This window comes from Oncorhynchus masou, chromosome 22 (assembly GCF_036934945.1).
Source record: "Oncorhynchus masou masou isolate Uvic2021 chromosome 22, UVic_Omas_1.1, whole genome shotgun sequence".
Classification (NCBI taxonomy): Eukaryota; Metazoa; Chordata; class Actinopteri; order Salmoniformes; family Salmonidae; genus Oncorhynchus; species Oncorhynchus masou.
Window position 1 is genome coordinate 40,925,862 of NC_088233.1, and position 16,132 is coordinate 40,941,993.

Below are 16,132 nucleotides of genomic sequence, written 5' to 3' on the forward strand. Positions count from 1 at the left end.
ATTGGACAAGTAGATAAATATAGGCCATTCAGTATGTGTGATTTAAATATTTTTATTTTCCTTTTTAAAAATTAACAACTTAAGACCAAACATGACACTTCTCATGAGAAGGTATTCCCTTGTCCAAATATGAGGTGTTAAACTAGTGGTTTGCCTTACAATAATCAGTAGACAAGTGACTGTGGCAGAAACAAATTCCATTTGATATCCCCATCCCAGTCTCTGGGACTCTCACCTTGCATGCACACAATATGCAACTTAGCTTCCTCTGAAGGAGTAATCTGAGATGCATCAATAATGTGAAATACTGGAAGCCCCTGTTGTCTCTGTCACTTGACCCTCATTGACACTAGATAGATGATCAGTACAGACAAGACCTTTAAATCACATGTATGTACAGCACTTGCATAGAAAAGTACATTTCACAGCAGATGTTTTATGTAAACCACAATTATATCAAAAAGAATTTCCAATATAAAAAATAAACTGCACTATTAAAATGAAGAATGATGTGAGCAAATATATTTTTGTGGGGGGGGGGGGGGTTTAGACCTCTTCATAGCTGTGCACACATAGCGATGGAGACGTTTGTCTCAGCTTTGGGGACAGGAAACGCATAACAAATTGACCTACTGTAAGAGGAATGCAAGCATGTGAACAACTCATGGAGGGTTCGTCACATTGGCACAAATTCACATTAGTTGCACCAGCACATTTTTGTCTCAGCAACAACAGTGTAAAAACCTTTCTTAGTCAACTTGTTCTAACCTCTGAATAGTTCAGTAAACTACTTTGCGAATAAATGCAGTTACGCCCTCGTAGAACCTTCAATTTGACAGGCTACAAACGGATATTTTCAGGTGTGTGTCTCAGCTAAGTTGGCTTTTGGCGTGCATAGTTCAGTCTCTGGATGGGCTTTAAGGTTGCGTCAAATAAGCTTTCCCTCCATGATCACTTGGAATGTTCCATTATGGAGCGTGTGTGTGTGTGGGGGGGGTGATGTTCGTTTAGTTCTCTTCTCCATCTCCAGGTGGTCTGGTGATGCGGTGTCCGCCCCTCTTCCCGGCAGGTCCCTTGGGCTTGGCGAAGGCCTGCTTGTGTGCATGCTGCTTGGGATGGACCTCCTCATACAGGAAGTCACCAGTCAGCTCATCCCCATTGTCTATCTCCAGCTGTGGACAGTCAAACACATGAATAGTGCGGAGTTGGACTGTTAACAAAAGCAGGGTTGAAGTCAATTCAGGAAGTAAACTGAAATTCCAATTTGAAACACTGAGGAAAATTAGAATAGGAGTGTCAATATACTTCATGAATTTAAAATGTAATTATCCCAAAAAACCTGAACCTACTGATACTTTCCTGAACCCTAAGAAAGACCCTCTCCAAATAAACACAGAGAACACTTAAATGTTACTAACAACACTTTGTATTGATTGTGTTACAATTCTAATAAAATAACTTGGCCTTTTGGTCCTTACCTTCTTCAAAATGTCAATTTGCATGTTATTTTCAACCAAGTCCACCAGGGGATTTTTACAGCTAGAATAGAGCATCCTCTCTTTGATGCTACACTTGTACCCCGGCATGGAATAAATGAACACTGCAGAAGAGAAAACAACAATGGAAGATGTCCCATCACAATCAAGAGATATAGAACTTTGTGGGAAAAAAAGATAAATCTTTCATATTTTACTGAAGTTAAAGTCATGACCGCTTGGGTGTGTTAAGTTGCTTACAATTCTGTTGTGTTTCTCTGTGAAAAGAAATGACGTAACATTTTTATATATATTTTTATACCAGCGGACTCCAGGTAGTCTCCCTCGTGGGAATGTTTGTAGCGGAAGAAGTGATAGCGTGCCGACTCAGTGGGGATCCTCTTGGGCAGATCTTTCACCTCGGTCGGTTCAGTGTTAGACAACCTAATGAGCTCGTTGGGAAAGTCGATTTCCTATTGAAATGAAACCATTATGAATTAACCAGATATGACAGTTGGAAAATTGCCCTCTAATAAAGTGTCATTTCAGTTTTGTGTGATTTATCGAATAGCTCTTTTGATAACCTGCTCATTATGACTTTAGAGAAAGAGGAGCGAGAACCAGGCAGTGCCAGCTCAAAGTGTCACAATTATGCCTTTGTCCCCAAATCTGATCTTGTGACACCAGCCCTTGAATTTCAATGAGGAGAGTTGACAATGACGCTTTGGTCAAAAAGAGAACCACATTGTACCGTTCAATAAAACTCCCGACTCCAAAATTCCTTGGTCATTCTGAAGAGAATCCTGAGTATAAAGAAGGAACAGAACTTGTTCTCAACGGACTCACCTGGAAAAGCGACAGAGGGGGAAGGACGACTTACAAGTTGTACGTAGTTGACTCGTTTGTCCTTGAATCTTTCCAGCGCCTCGACAGCGTCTCCATGTATGGGGAAGGCCACTCCCTGCAGTGTCTGCTGCTTGGTGTCTACACTGATGTCAGTCTGCACCTGAACACACAGCACAGAGAAAACTTTACAGTTCTGTTCAATTGCTTTGGTGCAATTTTCACAAATCTTAGTACAAAACTCTAAACAAGCCGATAAAAAAAAAAGTAGTTTCAAAACTCTACGCACATTTTCAATTGACTAAGTACAACACACAAAATCAGAGTCACTTTTTCACACAACTTAAAATCAGTGTTATCTATAAACATGTTTCACATCGCAAAGCTTGTTCATATAAAGTAATTGCCTTTCACAATGCAATGCTCACTATTGACATGATTCTCTTTGCATTTGTTAAAATCCGTTTTACTATTACTTAATCCGACTACTATAGATTTTAAACTGGTCTACTACAGATTTTGAGAACTACATCATGAAAATGTCTGTAAAGTAGAAACAAAGTATGATATATACTGAACTACTATAATGATGACTAGACAGATTTGACTTCAAAGCAAGTTTTAAAAATCTGAGATGGTCACTGTCCAATGAATTATGGTGCTCACTGGATCTGGCTTCTTTTGCTCATCATTGGATTAACTGGTTGAAAACAACAAACACATTCAGAAGATGTTGTGTTTTGGTGATTAAATCAATGTTCATGGTATTTCCCGGTAAACTTATATTTTGGATCAATGGTTATGTGGTGAAAGACGTCTTCAGACACTGTACTAAGAGTTTAGAATATTCACCACACTTGTGAAGACAGCACGAAATTGACTGAAAAAACTAAAACAACTTTACCTTTACCATAGTCAACACGCAGCCCACTAGTGGTAGCGCAAGTGGTTCAATCAATATTATCATTTAACCAGGAAGTCCCTTCGAGATCATAAGATCTCTTTCCTAAGGAAGACGAGGCCACCTTAAAATTAATATCAAGCAAATACCAGGCAAAAACAATATAGAACATTCATCCCCTCTCAAATTCTCCACATCGGGGATAATGACTCATGTGGCTGATATTTCTATATCTGGGCGGGAGAGACTGGAGGGATGAGGCACTTCCTCTAAATCACCTGAAAGACTGGAAATGGATTATACTGATGGATGGCCTCCATTTTTAGTGCTCTGTTTGTTCTCTTTGAATGAACAGCTGTCAGGTTGTATACACATGATTGAGCAGCACATGCGGTGCACCCACCTCGTGTACCAAAAGGATTGTGGGTTTTATCCAACTACTTAGTCAAGGCAGCCTCTCTCTCTCTCTCCAGGCACATTTCAAAGCCACTTTCCTCCCACACAGATTAATGTTATTATCTTCCTTCAACAACTGGGAGAAATACTACCCTTACTTCCTGTTTTCTCCCTTCTAGCTTTTTACTGGCTGCATTTAGGAGCGTGACGGACTGCTTCTCAGACTAATTCCTTTTATGGAGTTGGAGACAAGTCTTGTGACAGACAGGGTGAACTCTGCACAGCAATAATGTTGTTTCCTCTTTAAAGAACACTCGCTGTGGTTTGAGTTGAGGCCGAGCTTTTCAAAATAGACGCACAGGTTACTATGTGTTACTTATTTTTGGTTCATCACATTTTATAATCGAAACACCAGACAAAAGCGCACTTAACTAGCATCGTCGTCATTAGTGGCAAGTAAAGCATCGGACTATCACATAGCAGTGTAACCCCCAATCTTATCAGTGGAGCCAAGCACAGGCACAGTGGTGTGACCTTGACCAAGTGCTCTCCCATGCAGAATCAATGCAAAGTATTGAATGATCATTCATCATCAACATTCAAGGGTGGCCCCTCATATAGGCTGACGAACGACATTTTAGTGCAAGACCTGTCCTTCAGTGAGACAACATCTATGCTTACAATGCATCATGACATTTCTGTCAAAAACAACCCATTTATAAACCTGAGTCTCGACCCATATGGGACTAATAGTCATATCTGCCAACATCCTGCAGTTCCAACGCATCAGCACCTTTCCAGTGACTCTTCGCGCCAGGTCGGCATTATCCACTGCTGTATTGCTGACATTGTGGTCTACGGGAAGGGAGGGGTATCACCAGCCGTCATTAATATTCAACACGGTGTCTTTTGGATTGAACACAATGAAAAGCAGATGCTATGGGTTTATTGTGCAGGGGCTCTGTCTGTGAATTGTCCTGAGTGGTCAGAACCACTCATTTCATAATATGGAAGGAAGTTAAAACTTAAGGCAGGTTTGCCTACAATACATGTCTTAGTTGAAAGAAAACGTTTGAATCCACACCCATTTAACACTTTAAAGCAACAAAACAACTTTTACACAGAATTACTTTTAAACATCACAGGAAGTGTGAATACCGTTCTCTCTGCGTGAGTGTGTGTGCGTACCTCACTGAGTTTGATCCGCCTCCGTTCCTCCTCGGCAGCAGTGAGTGGTAGCGGTGCTGCCTCGGCCACCAGGTACTTCTTGTAGCCCCTCAAAGACATATCCTCCTGGGGGAGCGGGGAGAGTGGACCACATAGCAGTTAGCCATCGACATACACAACTACTACTCATGTACAATACATATTTAACAATACTCGACCCTCCATCTTATATATGTGTGATAATGTGAATGCCAAATTACTGATGAGCTTTTTAAAGCAATCTCATACCGGAACGTTCTTCAATGTTTATGCCCCCGCTTGAGCAGGGGAAAAAAGGACACCTCCGATCACAATAACCGTTGAATGGCAAAGCAGACGGCAAATCAGCTCCTCGAAGTAAGAGGATTTCACAAGCCAATCTCACACAGATAATCTAACCAACCTTTGTGGTGCCGAAGAGCTCATCTTTGATTAGTCCTCCGCCAAATTCTTTCTTCACTGTGGCCCTGGTAGCAGCGTATAACATCTTATGTCGCACCTGTTTGAAATAGAATGTGTTACCGAACACACCAAGGGGTACTGGAAAAGCTGCCTCTTAACATGTATCTATTCCATCCCCTTTCTACTTCATCAATGAATTGCAGTGATTTTACTCTTGTTGTTCAAACACAATTCTTTATCATTTTCTTGCTAACTCAACACATGCTTCCATTCTTTTTCCATGGGATAGCTAACTGTGCCTGGTTCAGCACCAGATGAACACAGCCCATTTGGGATGTTCCAGTCTTAGAACATTTGCTTTGTGTGTTTTGAAACCTCTGCAGATTTCCAGATATGCCTGGACCCGTGGCACGCCGCCTCCGGATAGTGGGTAGGAATGTCGAGCCCTGCCCGGTCTGTTAGAATAGGATGCTATGCTAGTCTATACACTCTCTCTACCACAGCATTTATCCTCCTGTCCCTGCAACATTCCTCAGTCTTTATTGAACCACTTCATTCAATCAGGTAGAGCTCAATTTCTTTCATTCTATGTTGTTGGGTTCTGAGAATATGAAATATACTTATTCATGTCACTGAGGGAGTGCTGAGGTTTAGAGGGTCTACACCAGAAGTGAATGGTTGTAGGAGGAAGGTATATAGTGTGTGCAACTAATTGAATGCAGCTGTATTGACCGTCTAGGAAGACGCTTTCAAAGTGTCCGTTGAGTTTATTACTCTGAGAATGAGAACCAAGTCATTACATCAATTTGCAACATTTGTGATGTTACCTGCATAAAGAGCAGGCCAAAAGCTAAAACGTCCCATTTGCACTACACTACAGCTAAACTACACATAGGCTAACAAATAGTTGAGCACTAATGGCTGGAATGACCAATTATGCTATTTTGTGTGTTATAGCTGATTTTAACCACCATTTCCTATGACCAAAAATAACTTCTGGACATCAGAACGGCGATCACTAACCTCAATTTGATTGAAGTTTTCTACTCACAACGAGTCAGCGACACAGGACATACTGCTCACTCCGGTCCAGCCTCTAATCCCGAGACTTGGAAGAGAAGGCACCGTGACAAAACTACGTTGGCGAGTAGATAAACCGCCTCTACCCTCGGTTCTATTGGCAAACGTACAATCACTGGAGAACAAACTGGACGAGCTCCGTTCGAGACTATCCTATCGACGGGACCTACTGTAATATCCTATGTTCCTCTGAGTCGTGGCTGAACAGTGACATGGATAACATACGTCTAGCTGGTTTTACTATACATCGGCAGGATAAAACGGCAGTGTCGGGTAAGCTCAAAGGGGACGTGCGTGTCTCTCATGACAACAGCTGTAATATTAAGGAAGTCTCAAGGTTCTGCTCGCCTGAGTTAGAACACCTCATGATAAACTGTAGACCATACTTTTTAATAAGAGTTTAATCTATATTTTTCGTAGCTGTCCATTTACTGCCACAAACCGAGGCCGGGAAATTAATACCGCACTCAACGAGCTGTATAGGGCCATGAGCAAACAAGAAAATGCTCATCCAGAGGCGGCGCTCCTAGTGGCCAGAGATTTTAATGCAGGACACTGAAATCCAGCATGTCACCTGTGCAACTAGAGGTGAAAAAAACTCTAAATCATCTTTAATCCACACACAGAAACGCATACAAAACTCTCCCTCGCCGTCCATTTGGAAAATCTAACCACAACTATATCCTAACTCCCGACGGAAAATACCGATGACACGACCAATAAGGAAGTGGTCAAATGAAGCATATGCTAAGCTACTGTTTCGCTAGCAGACTCAAATATGTTCCTGATTCATCCGATGCACTGAGTTCACCACGTCAGTCACCGGCTTCATTAATAAGTGCATTAAGGAGGTGCCAGAAGGATTACAGGGACGTGTAGTCCGAGCATTTTCAACCTGTCCCTGACCAAGTCTGTAATACCTACATGTTTGAAGCAGACCAAGGACACTAAGATAACCTGCCTAAATGATTACTGACCCGTAAAACTCACGTCTGCAGTCATGAAGTGCTTTGAAAGGCTGGTCATGGCTCACAACACCTTTATCCCAGAAAACCTAGACCCACTCCATTTTGCATACCACCCCAACAGATCCACAGATGACACAATCTCCAATGCACGCCACACTGCCCTTTCCCACCTGGACAAAAGGAACACCTACATGAGAACGCTATTTATTAACTACAGCTCAGCATTCAACACCATAGTGCCCACAAATCTCATCACTAAGCTAAGGAACCTGGGACTAAACACCTCCCTCTGCAACTGGATTCTGGACTTCCTGACAGGCCGCCCCCAGGTGGTAAGGGTAGGCAAAAACAAATCTGCCATGCTGATCCTTAAGACGGGGGCCCCTCAGGGGTGCGTGCTCAGTTCCCTCCTGTACTCCTTGTTCACCCATGACTGCATGGCCAAGCATGACTCCAACACCATCATTAGGTTTGTTAAGGACAGAGGTAGGCCTGATAATGACAACGAGATAGCCTATAGGGAGGTCAGAGACCTGGCCGTGTGGTGCCAGGATAAAAACCTCTCCCTCAATGTGATCAAGACAAAGGAGATGATTGTGGACTACACGTAAGGGAGGGCCAAGCACACCCCCATTCTCATCGACGGGGCTGTAGTTGAGCAGGTTGAGAGTTTCAAGTTCCTTGATGTCACCAACGAACTGTCATGGTCCTAAACACACCAAGACAGTCGTGAAGAGGGCACGACAATGCCTATTCCCCCACAGGAATAGGTCCTCAGAAAATGTTACACAGCTGCACCATCGAGAGTTGCATCCGCAAGGCACTACAGAGGGTAGTGTGTAAGGCCCAATACATTACTGGGGCCAAGCTCTCTGCCATCTAGGACCTCTATACCAGGCCGTGTCAGAGGAAGGCCCTACAAATTGTCAAAGACTCCAGCCATCCAAGTCATAGACGGTTCTCTCTGCTACCGCACGGCAAGCAGTACCAATACACCAAGACTGGAACCAACAGGACACTGAACAGCTCCTACCCCCAAGCAATGACAGCTAAATAAAAAAATAGCCCGGGTAGCTATTTGAACTATCCGTATCAACCCTTTTTGCACCAACTTGTTTTACTCATCACATACGCTGCTACTAATATTTATTATCCATCCTGTTGCCTACTCATTTTATTCCTAGTTATATGCACATATCTACCTCAATTACCTCGACTCTGTACTGGTACCCCGTGTATACAGCCAAGTTATTGTTAATTATTACATTATTACTTTTTTATTTAAATTATTATCTCTCTGCATTGTTGGGAAGGGCCCATAAATAACTATTCACTGTTAGTCTACACCTGTTGTTTATGAAGCATGTGACAAATAATATATATTTTTTATAAGTAAGCTATTCTACACAAAATAAATCTGCTGAGAGGCTGCGTTGTCACTGTGAGCATGTAAAGGGAGACCTGTGTCATTGACACAACTGTGCCACATAATTTGCAGAGGGAACTTATGTTAACAGGGAAGTTGACGTCTCTGTGTCAGGTGAGTTGCTTACAGGAGAATGGTCAGGTGACCAGGCCAGGAAGATCCACTCGTAGCCCTGGTTGTTGGAGGAGTCCAGTCGGTACAGGATATAAGATGGCAGGTGGTCCTCTAGCAGAGGCAGGACTAACGAGTCGTACTCTTGGTCCCATGTCTTTGATGCTTGCCTGGTCACGCCCAAAGCAAGTTGCTCTGCAACACAAATTCAGTAGTTGCGCATTCAAAGTGAAAACGTAATATTGGTGTATTAAATCTGTTGGGCTTTCCTAAATCATGGTAACTGTTTTTTCTTCTAAAAATGATCTGAAATATAGGCCTACCCTTGAAAGAAACAACCTTCGTGGCAAACTTTAGATCTGTTTATTTATGATCAAATTGGTGGAAAAATAAACACTTCTTACCATCCTCAATCACAATCTTTAGGAGTCGATATTGGTTTCCACTCCTTGCACTGGCAAAGACATCCTTCACATCGTTACCAGCTGGAAAAACAGATGTTAAGTGGGTTTGTTTCTTGCATTATGGGAAGAAGCCTCTACTGAAATCTAGGACACCATCCTAGTACTGGCCTATCCCTCACATAAGACCATACAGAGAACATAGGATGCAACGTAGGATGAATACATACGACCTTAAGCAATCTCCTTCCCCAAAGAGTTAAGCCGATCACAGACTGGATCACACCACTAATATTTAGATGGACATGGTCAAGGTTACGATATACACCGGTTTTGTGAATAGGATCCTCAGGCACCCATGTTGTGAAAACTATATTAACGTCACACACGACACCATCTAACGTTACCTGTTTAAGTAGCCTATCACTTGCATAAATAATTCAATACCTGTGCAAATGAAAATGAACAAATATTGATACACTATATATACAAAAGTATGTGGACACCCCTTCAAATGAGTGGATTGGGCTGTTTCAGCCACACCCGTTGATGAGAGATGTATAAAATTGAGAACCCTGCCATGCAATCTCCATAGACAAACAGTTGCAGTAGAAAGGCTTTACTGAAGAGCTCAGTGAATTTCAACGTGGCACCGTCATAGGATGTTCGTCAAATGTCTGCTGTTATTGTGAAGTGGAAACATCTAGGAGCAACAACAGCTCAGCCGTGAATAGGTAGGCCACACAAGCTCACAGAAAAGGCCCTCTGAGTGCTGAAGTGGTAAAAATCATCACCTTTGGGGTGAAATGGAATGCCGACTGCGAGCCAGGCCTAATTGCCCAACATCAGTAATACTTGTGGCTGAATGGAAGCAAGTTCCAGCAGCAATGTTCCAACATCTAGTGGAAAGCCTTCCCAGAAGAGTGGAGGCTGTTATAGCAGCAAAGGGGAGAACAACTCCATATTAATGCCCATGATTTTGGAATCAGATGTGTGATGAGCAGGTGTCCACATGCACTACATGACCAAAAGCATCTTTCATTGGGTTGAAAGCATTCAGATAATTTGGTGTAGGCTGTGAGTGAGCTCATTTTCTATGTGAAAGTGCGTCTGAAAGGTTCAGGTAGCGGCTGTCTGGACCATTTTACATTTGAACGCCAACTGTCTCAATGAAGGCGTTGCCCGAGCCAAAATGACCAGCATGAAAAACATGTTTATTTTTCGCTTGAGCAGAGGCTGGAGCAGATATTGCCATTGTTTTTGGACATATTGCTACTGCTGCTACTTCTTAACAGAAAATCAATAATTCACAGATAGCTCGCTTACGTTAACTGGCTAGCTACAGTCGCTACTTACAGGAATCCGCACTTCCAATGAGCTTGCTCTAAACATCGATTAAAAACAGATTTTTCAATTGAGATATATACAGTTCAAACATGCCAAGAAAGCAACAATAGAATGTAACTGAAATAGGTACCCTGTATGCCCGTTTGGTGGGACATTTTGTCTTTTTATCGTAAGAAAGGAAGATGAAGGAGAGAACCAAGCCAGGGTAAGGAAGTAGGAAGCTGACTAAAGTAACTTCATATGTCGTCATCATCAGCATGGTCACGTGGTTCAACATGTCACGATAAGACTTAAAACACACGAATTTATTTATTACGTTCCTGCATTATTCAAATGACAACAAAACAAGCATATATATATATATATATATACGATACTTTTATCTCATGATTCAGGAAGTCGGATCGTTTTCTATACACTCTGGAACGGAGGAGCTAGTTATTTTATAGGCTATATGCTACAGTCCAGCTTGAGGGGCACGTCACATTTGTTACATTGTATCCTAATAGCTGTAGATACGAGTCTACACATTTGGCCTATAATCAGTATCAGTAGGCTATTTCTTGGCAGTGGACAATAACTTTAACTATAAGCTACATTCAATTCAATTAGATGTAGGCTATATGAAGATGTATCACACATTGCAATGACTAAGAACTTTGTTACAGGCCCACATCTGTGATTTCCATATTTTTTTGTAGGCTCAGTTATCTCATCCTAAAGCCTTGGCAGGGGACTGTAATATGTAGATGGATTCAATTGTTTAGCCTAAAGTTGCCTTTGGAATTAAAAAGCATTATGCAATATTCAATATAATTGTGTTTTACTCCAATAGGCTATTGCAAATATTTGCCTTTTGTTGTGCAAATGATGTTTTGATTAATTCAAGTTGCGTCCTAGTGTAAACCTAGGAAATATGTATCCTCTTTCGGTGATGTGAGGACATAGCTGTGAAAGCCTGCTTAACACAACATCTGGAATGGTACAGTACCACGATACTTTTTTTCAAATGCTTCCTGTCTGCTGATTTCATCCCCTCCCCTCCTGATATAAATACAGATTTCATAAGGAAATAAATAAATATCGCATTAGGGAAATCACCCTGCCACCAGTGGAAGCTCAATGTGTTTGTTACATTGCAACGCACTGATGGTTTGCGCCCGTCTTTCGGATAGAAGCATATATCCACAGCGCGCCTCTCCAGCGTCATCACCACAGACAGAGACCAGTGCTGACAAAGCAGCGCCTCGCTGCCCTGCCCCGCCGCTGCATGGACAGCCAGCACAATGGCAGAGGATTTGGGGGGTGCCTCTGTTTTAGCAACAACAGGTCGCATAGATAATCCCGCCACAGCCGAGCAAGCCGTGTTTACCCCTCTCGTAGTTACGACGATTAGAGCGCCGCTGTCGGCTCGCAGGGCTTGATGAGGCAGAAGAGAGAGCCGAGCGGGGCTTCTCGTCCTTACAATACCGATTGAGAGGGAAACGCAAAGCAGCGTGGAACGGGTAAGTGCGTGGCGTACGTGTGCGTGGCGTGCATGTAGACTATCCATATCAAAGTACAGGGGATGCTTTCTCATGAAATCTATATGTAGATGGCTTGCGCACACCATTATTGTGCAAGGGTTAGGTTTCAGTTGTGTAATCAGATAATTCCATTCGGGGTTGCTAAAGCATAGGGATCTAGTGTTATCTGAGATGGACTAGATCTGCCGTGACATTAGCAGACACACCACAGCATCGTTGTTGTTGTGACGATGTGGAGATGCATGTGTTCATCGACTTAATGATTGAGCTCACATGAGAACCAGAAATAGCTAGAACGATGGAGAGAAGGGGACACTTCAGTTATGGATGTTGTGTACTGAATTTCCTGTAGTTTTTTATGTACATCCTTCTTATTGGTCAGTACAGCAGCAAGCATATTTCTTAAGGTGGTCCAGAAGAAAAACATGCTGCGAGGAAGGGTGTAGATTTATTTGATTTATTCAGTGAGCAATCTACATCATCACATAGATGATGAATCATATTTCAGTCTTAATGATTGATAGAGGGATGCTTCACTCTGCCTCTTCTGATTAAAAGACCATCCACTGTGAGCTGAGCCATATAACACCAACAACACCTAAGGTAGCACATTACAGCAAGACAAACATGATGCTGGTGAAATGTAATATCCACATAGCCCAGTTTGACACTGCTCTTAATCTGGGGCCTTACATGATCATACACATTCCCAGTGTGGATATTTGAGGAAACCGGGTCGGAGGCAGAAGAGTACAGATTTGGGAGCGCCCGGAAAAGGCAAGGCAGTCAAGGGGTGGGTTAGTGGGTGGGTTAGTGGGTGAGTAAGTGATGAGGTGGAGTCCTGGAATGAATAATAGGCGACAGATTTATAAATACAGAGGGTTTACTGTCCTGCTGGGAACTGACCCAAGCACTGCCCGGCAGTGGAACCAAAATATCAGCATGATGGTGCTAAATCTGAGGGATGTGCAACTAAGCACTTAATGTGAGCTCCAAGAGACTTCCTTGTGTGACACTGTATTTTTACATGATCTAATTGATTGAGGGAAGGGTCTCTGGAGAACCTCTGAAATCAAAGGGCATCCCTGGCAAATTAATGGATTAGAAGAGAAATCTAAAATAAATGCAAATGGACACCATTTTGAGGAGTAGACGACCATGACGAAGCTCTGAGGCTGCACTGTTGAGCAGACTGATAGATGGGAGTTAGGACCTCTCCCTGATGTTTTTCTCAGATAATCTCAGTCTGGATGACGGACTGCTTGTCTGTCCTGCTCTTGGTATGATGATCACAGTACAGAATATTCTGAGTAGTCTGAATTTAGAATAATACCAATCTGGACAGATTTATCTGTTATTTCCTCTATAATCTCAGAAATGTTTCCATTGTAATCCACTGTGGATTTCACTCAGGCAATGATCTTCTCTCCCTCTTCAGGTGGACTGTGGCTTGGGGTCCTTCAAGATGGATATAGATCCCTGCTTCCGCTATTATTTCCAGCACCCATGGTCCCGTCTGTTCGTGGCCTACCTCGTCACCTTCTGCAACTTCCTCATCTTCGCCGAGGACCCTGTCTCCCACAGCCAGACAGAGGCTCACATGATTGTGGTGGGAAACTGCTTCTCCTTCATAGTGAACAAGTACCCTGGCGGAGGATGGAGCGTCCTGAAAGTCATCTCGTGGCTGATGGCCATTGTCACCGGAATGTTTGCCGGGAAGTTCATATTCCACCGCAGGCTCTTTGGTAAGTCATGCGCGCCTTAATGAAGAATGCAGCCCTACAAACTAGGGCTGTCTCAGACTAAAAACAAATCTTGGTCGACCAAGAGTTGTCTGTTCTTTCGACCAATAGATTGGTTGAAATTTGAAAACGTGTATTTTTCCATATATAGACACACCCTATGTTTGATTCTGCCATTAAGCTCCTGAAGTTGCTGGTAATAGGCTACACCAGCGGTCGGCAACCTTTTCCATTTGGAGTGCCACGTTATTCTACTATTTCTACTGATCTGGTTCATCTACTGATGATTTGCACATTTTGTAATATGCATATTTTTTGTGGAACAGTTTAATTTGATTTATAATAAAGTCTTCATATCTTGAAATCAATGTCATGTGGTTAATCAAAAATTATATCTAAAGGAAAATTATACAAATCTAAAAGTCACTTCTATTGCCTTTGCCAATATGTAAAAATAGCTAAAATAAAAACATTTGCAGCCCGCAGGTAAAACAAATATCCTGATAAAAAATAAATATCCTATACATCACATTGGCTACAGCTAATTTACAACATTGTATAAAATATTCTGGGCCCTCAGAGTTTCCGTAAACTATTTGCGCAAGAGATAAGAAGTAATCAGGTAGACCTTTTAATTAATGACGGTTCCACCGGATCAGAGCATGACATTTCCCCCTTTTCATGCTGAGTCGTTATCTAAAGAGAGAGAGCTGGAAATATTTTTTGAAATAGGCTACTTTGAGGAACTATTGTCATTCTCAATGGATGCAAAACAGACTTTGTTTACTTGCTGTTTGAGGCGAAGAAAAAAAGTACTTTGAGAAGCTCCACAGTGGTGGTGAGTAAATGACAATCAGAAATGGTATTAGATCCCCAAATGGGTACATTTATAGGTCTACATTTGTGTGCAGGCCAGGAAGACTAGGCCTACTTCTATGCGTGTCCTTACTAAACATTGACAGGAGCACTCCAACCAAAAGACAATGAATAAATTGACAAATGTTTTCTCACAAGTGTAGCCTAGGTTGTGGGCACTGCAAACAACGTGTCCACACCTACAATGACAACGGTAAGACTAATAATATATTGAATGCATTAACAGAAATGACCGTAACCAAACAAACATTGTAGATGAGAAAGGATGGTATTTAACAGTAAATGTACTACTGGTGATACTGGTGTGCCATCCCTGCGGCCTCCGCAATGGATTAGTCCACTGAGACAGGAGTGAATCATGTGTCATAACATTTAAAAAAATATATATTTGCCACTGATCGACTAAAACAATTTTGGTCGACCAACAGCCTCAAACAATGATCCAGTCAACTAAATGAGGTCAGCCCTACTACAAACACAACTGAAAAGTCCATCCATTCTCATGAGATGTTTTTGTGATGTTAATTTAGGGCGGGAAAGAAACACCTGCTATCCTAAACACTGACACACATTATACCACCACTTCTCAACCTTCTACTGCATTTGATCAGCCTCAGCTCCTCCATCCTCCTGTCCTCTTCTACTGCATTTGATCAGCCTCAACTCCTCCATCCTCCTGTCCTCTTCTACTGCATTTGATCAGCCTCAACTCCTCCATCCTCCTGTCCTCTTCTACTGCATTTGATCAGCCTCAACCCCTCCATCCTCCTGTCCTCTTCTACTGCATTTGATCAGCCTCAGCTCCTCCATCCTCCTGTCCTCTTCTACTGCATTTAATCAGCCTCAACCCCTCCATTCTTCTGTCACCTCACACATTCTGTCTCACTCCCACACCACCCCCTATACCTCCACCCCTTCCACATGTTTTTTACACTTTACATTTTTGTAATTTAGCCAACACTCTTATCCGGTGCAACTTACAGTTGTGAATGCATACATTTTTGTACTGCTCCCCCATGGGAATCGAACCCACAACCCTGGCATTGCACGTGCCATGCTTTGCCAACTGCAACACAGTACAGCAGCACTCTGTTACCTCTCTCCTCCCTTTTCAGACTACATACACCTCCCCCTCCACTTCTCCCTTCTCACCCACCCACCCACCTCCCTCCTTTGCATATCACAGACCTGCCACTGACTGTGACCCTTTCTTGGCACTTCCTCTGTTTACCCTGTGAAAGGGCTCAGATGACTTCCTGTAACTCACTCCTTCCATTTCCCGCTCACTTAACCCAAGATATTGGCCGGGCCTTCTTCCTCAGATGAGATGTTAATGCCTATAATTAGTGAGGTCACAGCGTGGATGATCTTTCTACAGTCTATAAATAGAATCCGAGGGGATCATGACTATTCCATGTGCTGCTGCTCGGTA

General features: G+C 42.6%; 2 protein-coding genes across 3 annotated transcripts in view; one reads left to right on the top strand and one right to left on the bottom strand.

The window, feature by feature from the left end:
* Positions 1 to 36: 36 nt before the first annotated feature.
* LOC135509504 (twinfilin-1-like) lies at positions 37 to 10,795 on the bottom strand. Its single transcript, XM_064930227.1, has 9 exons — positions 10,687 to 10,795; positions 9,213 to 9,293; positions 8,825 to 9,003; positions 5,225 to 5,320; positions 4,804 to 4,908; positions 2,356 to 2,481; positions 1,798 to 1,948; positions 1,479 to 1,600; positions 37 to 1,172 (listed from the first exon to the last, which is right to left on the bottom strand). The coding sequence occupies exons 1-9, from the start codon at positions 10,709 to 10,711 to the stop codon at positions 1,008 to 1,010; spliced, it is 1,050 nt and encodes a 349-aa protein (XP_064786299.1). The 5' UTR covers positions 10,712 to 10,795; the 3' UTR covers positions 37 to 1,007.
* Positions 10,796 to 11,653: 858 nt separating this feature from the next.
* The window catches only part of LOC135509505 (transmembrane protein 117-like), a 68,905-nt gene continuing 64,426 nt past the window's right edge, over positions 11,654 to 16,132 (top strand). Inside the window, exons 1-2 of one of the 2 annotated variants that reach the window (XM_064930229.1) lie at positions 11,654 to 12,061; positions 13,521 to 13,827. In XM_064930229.1, the coding sequence (XP_064786301.1) occupies positions 13,548 to 13,827 (280 nt within the window). In that variant the 5' untranslated portion in view covers positions 11,654 to 12,061; positions 13,521 to 13,547. Of the gene's footprint in view, positions 12,062 to 13,003; positions 13,363 to 13,520; positions 13,828 to 16,132 lie in introns of those variants that run through there. The other variant, XM_064930228.1, reaches the window with a different exon arrangement.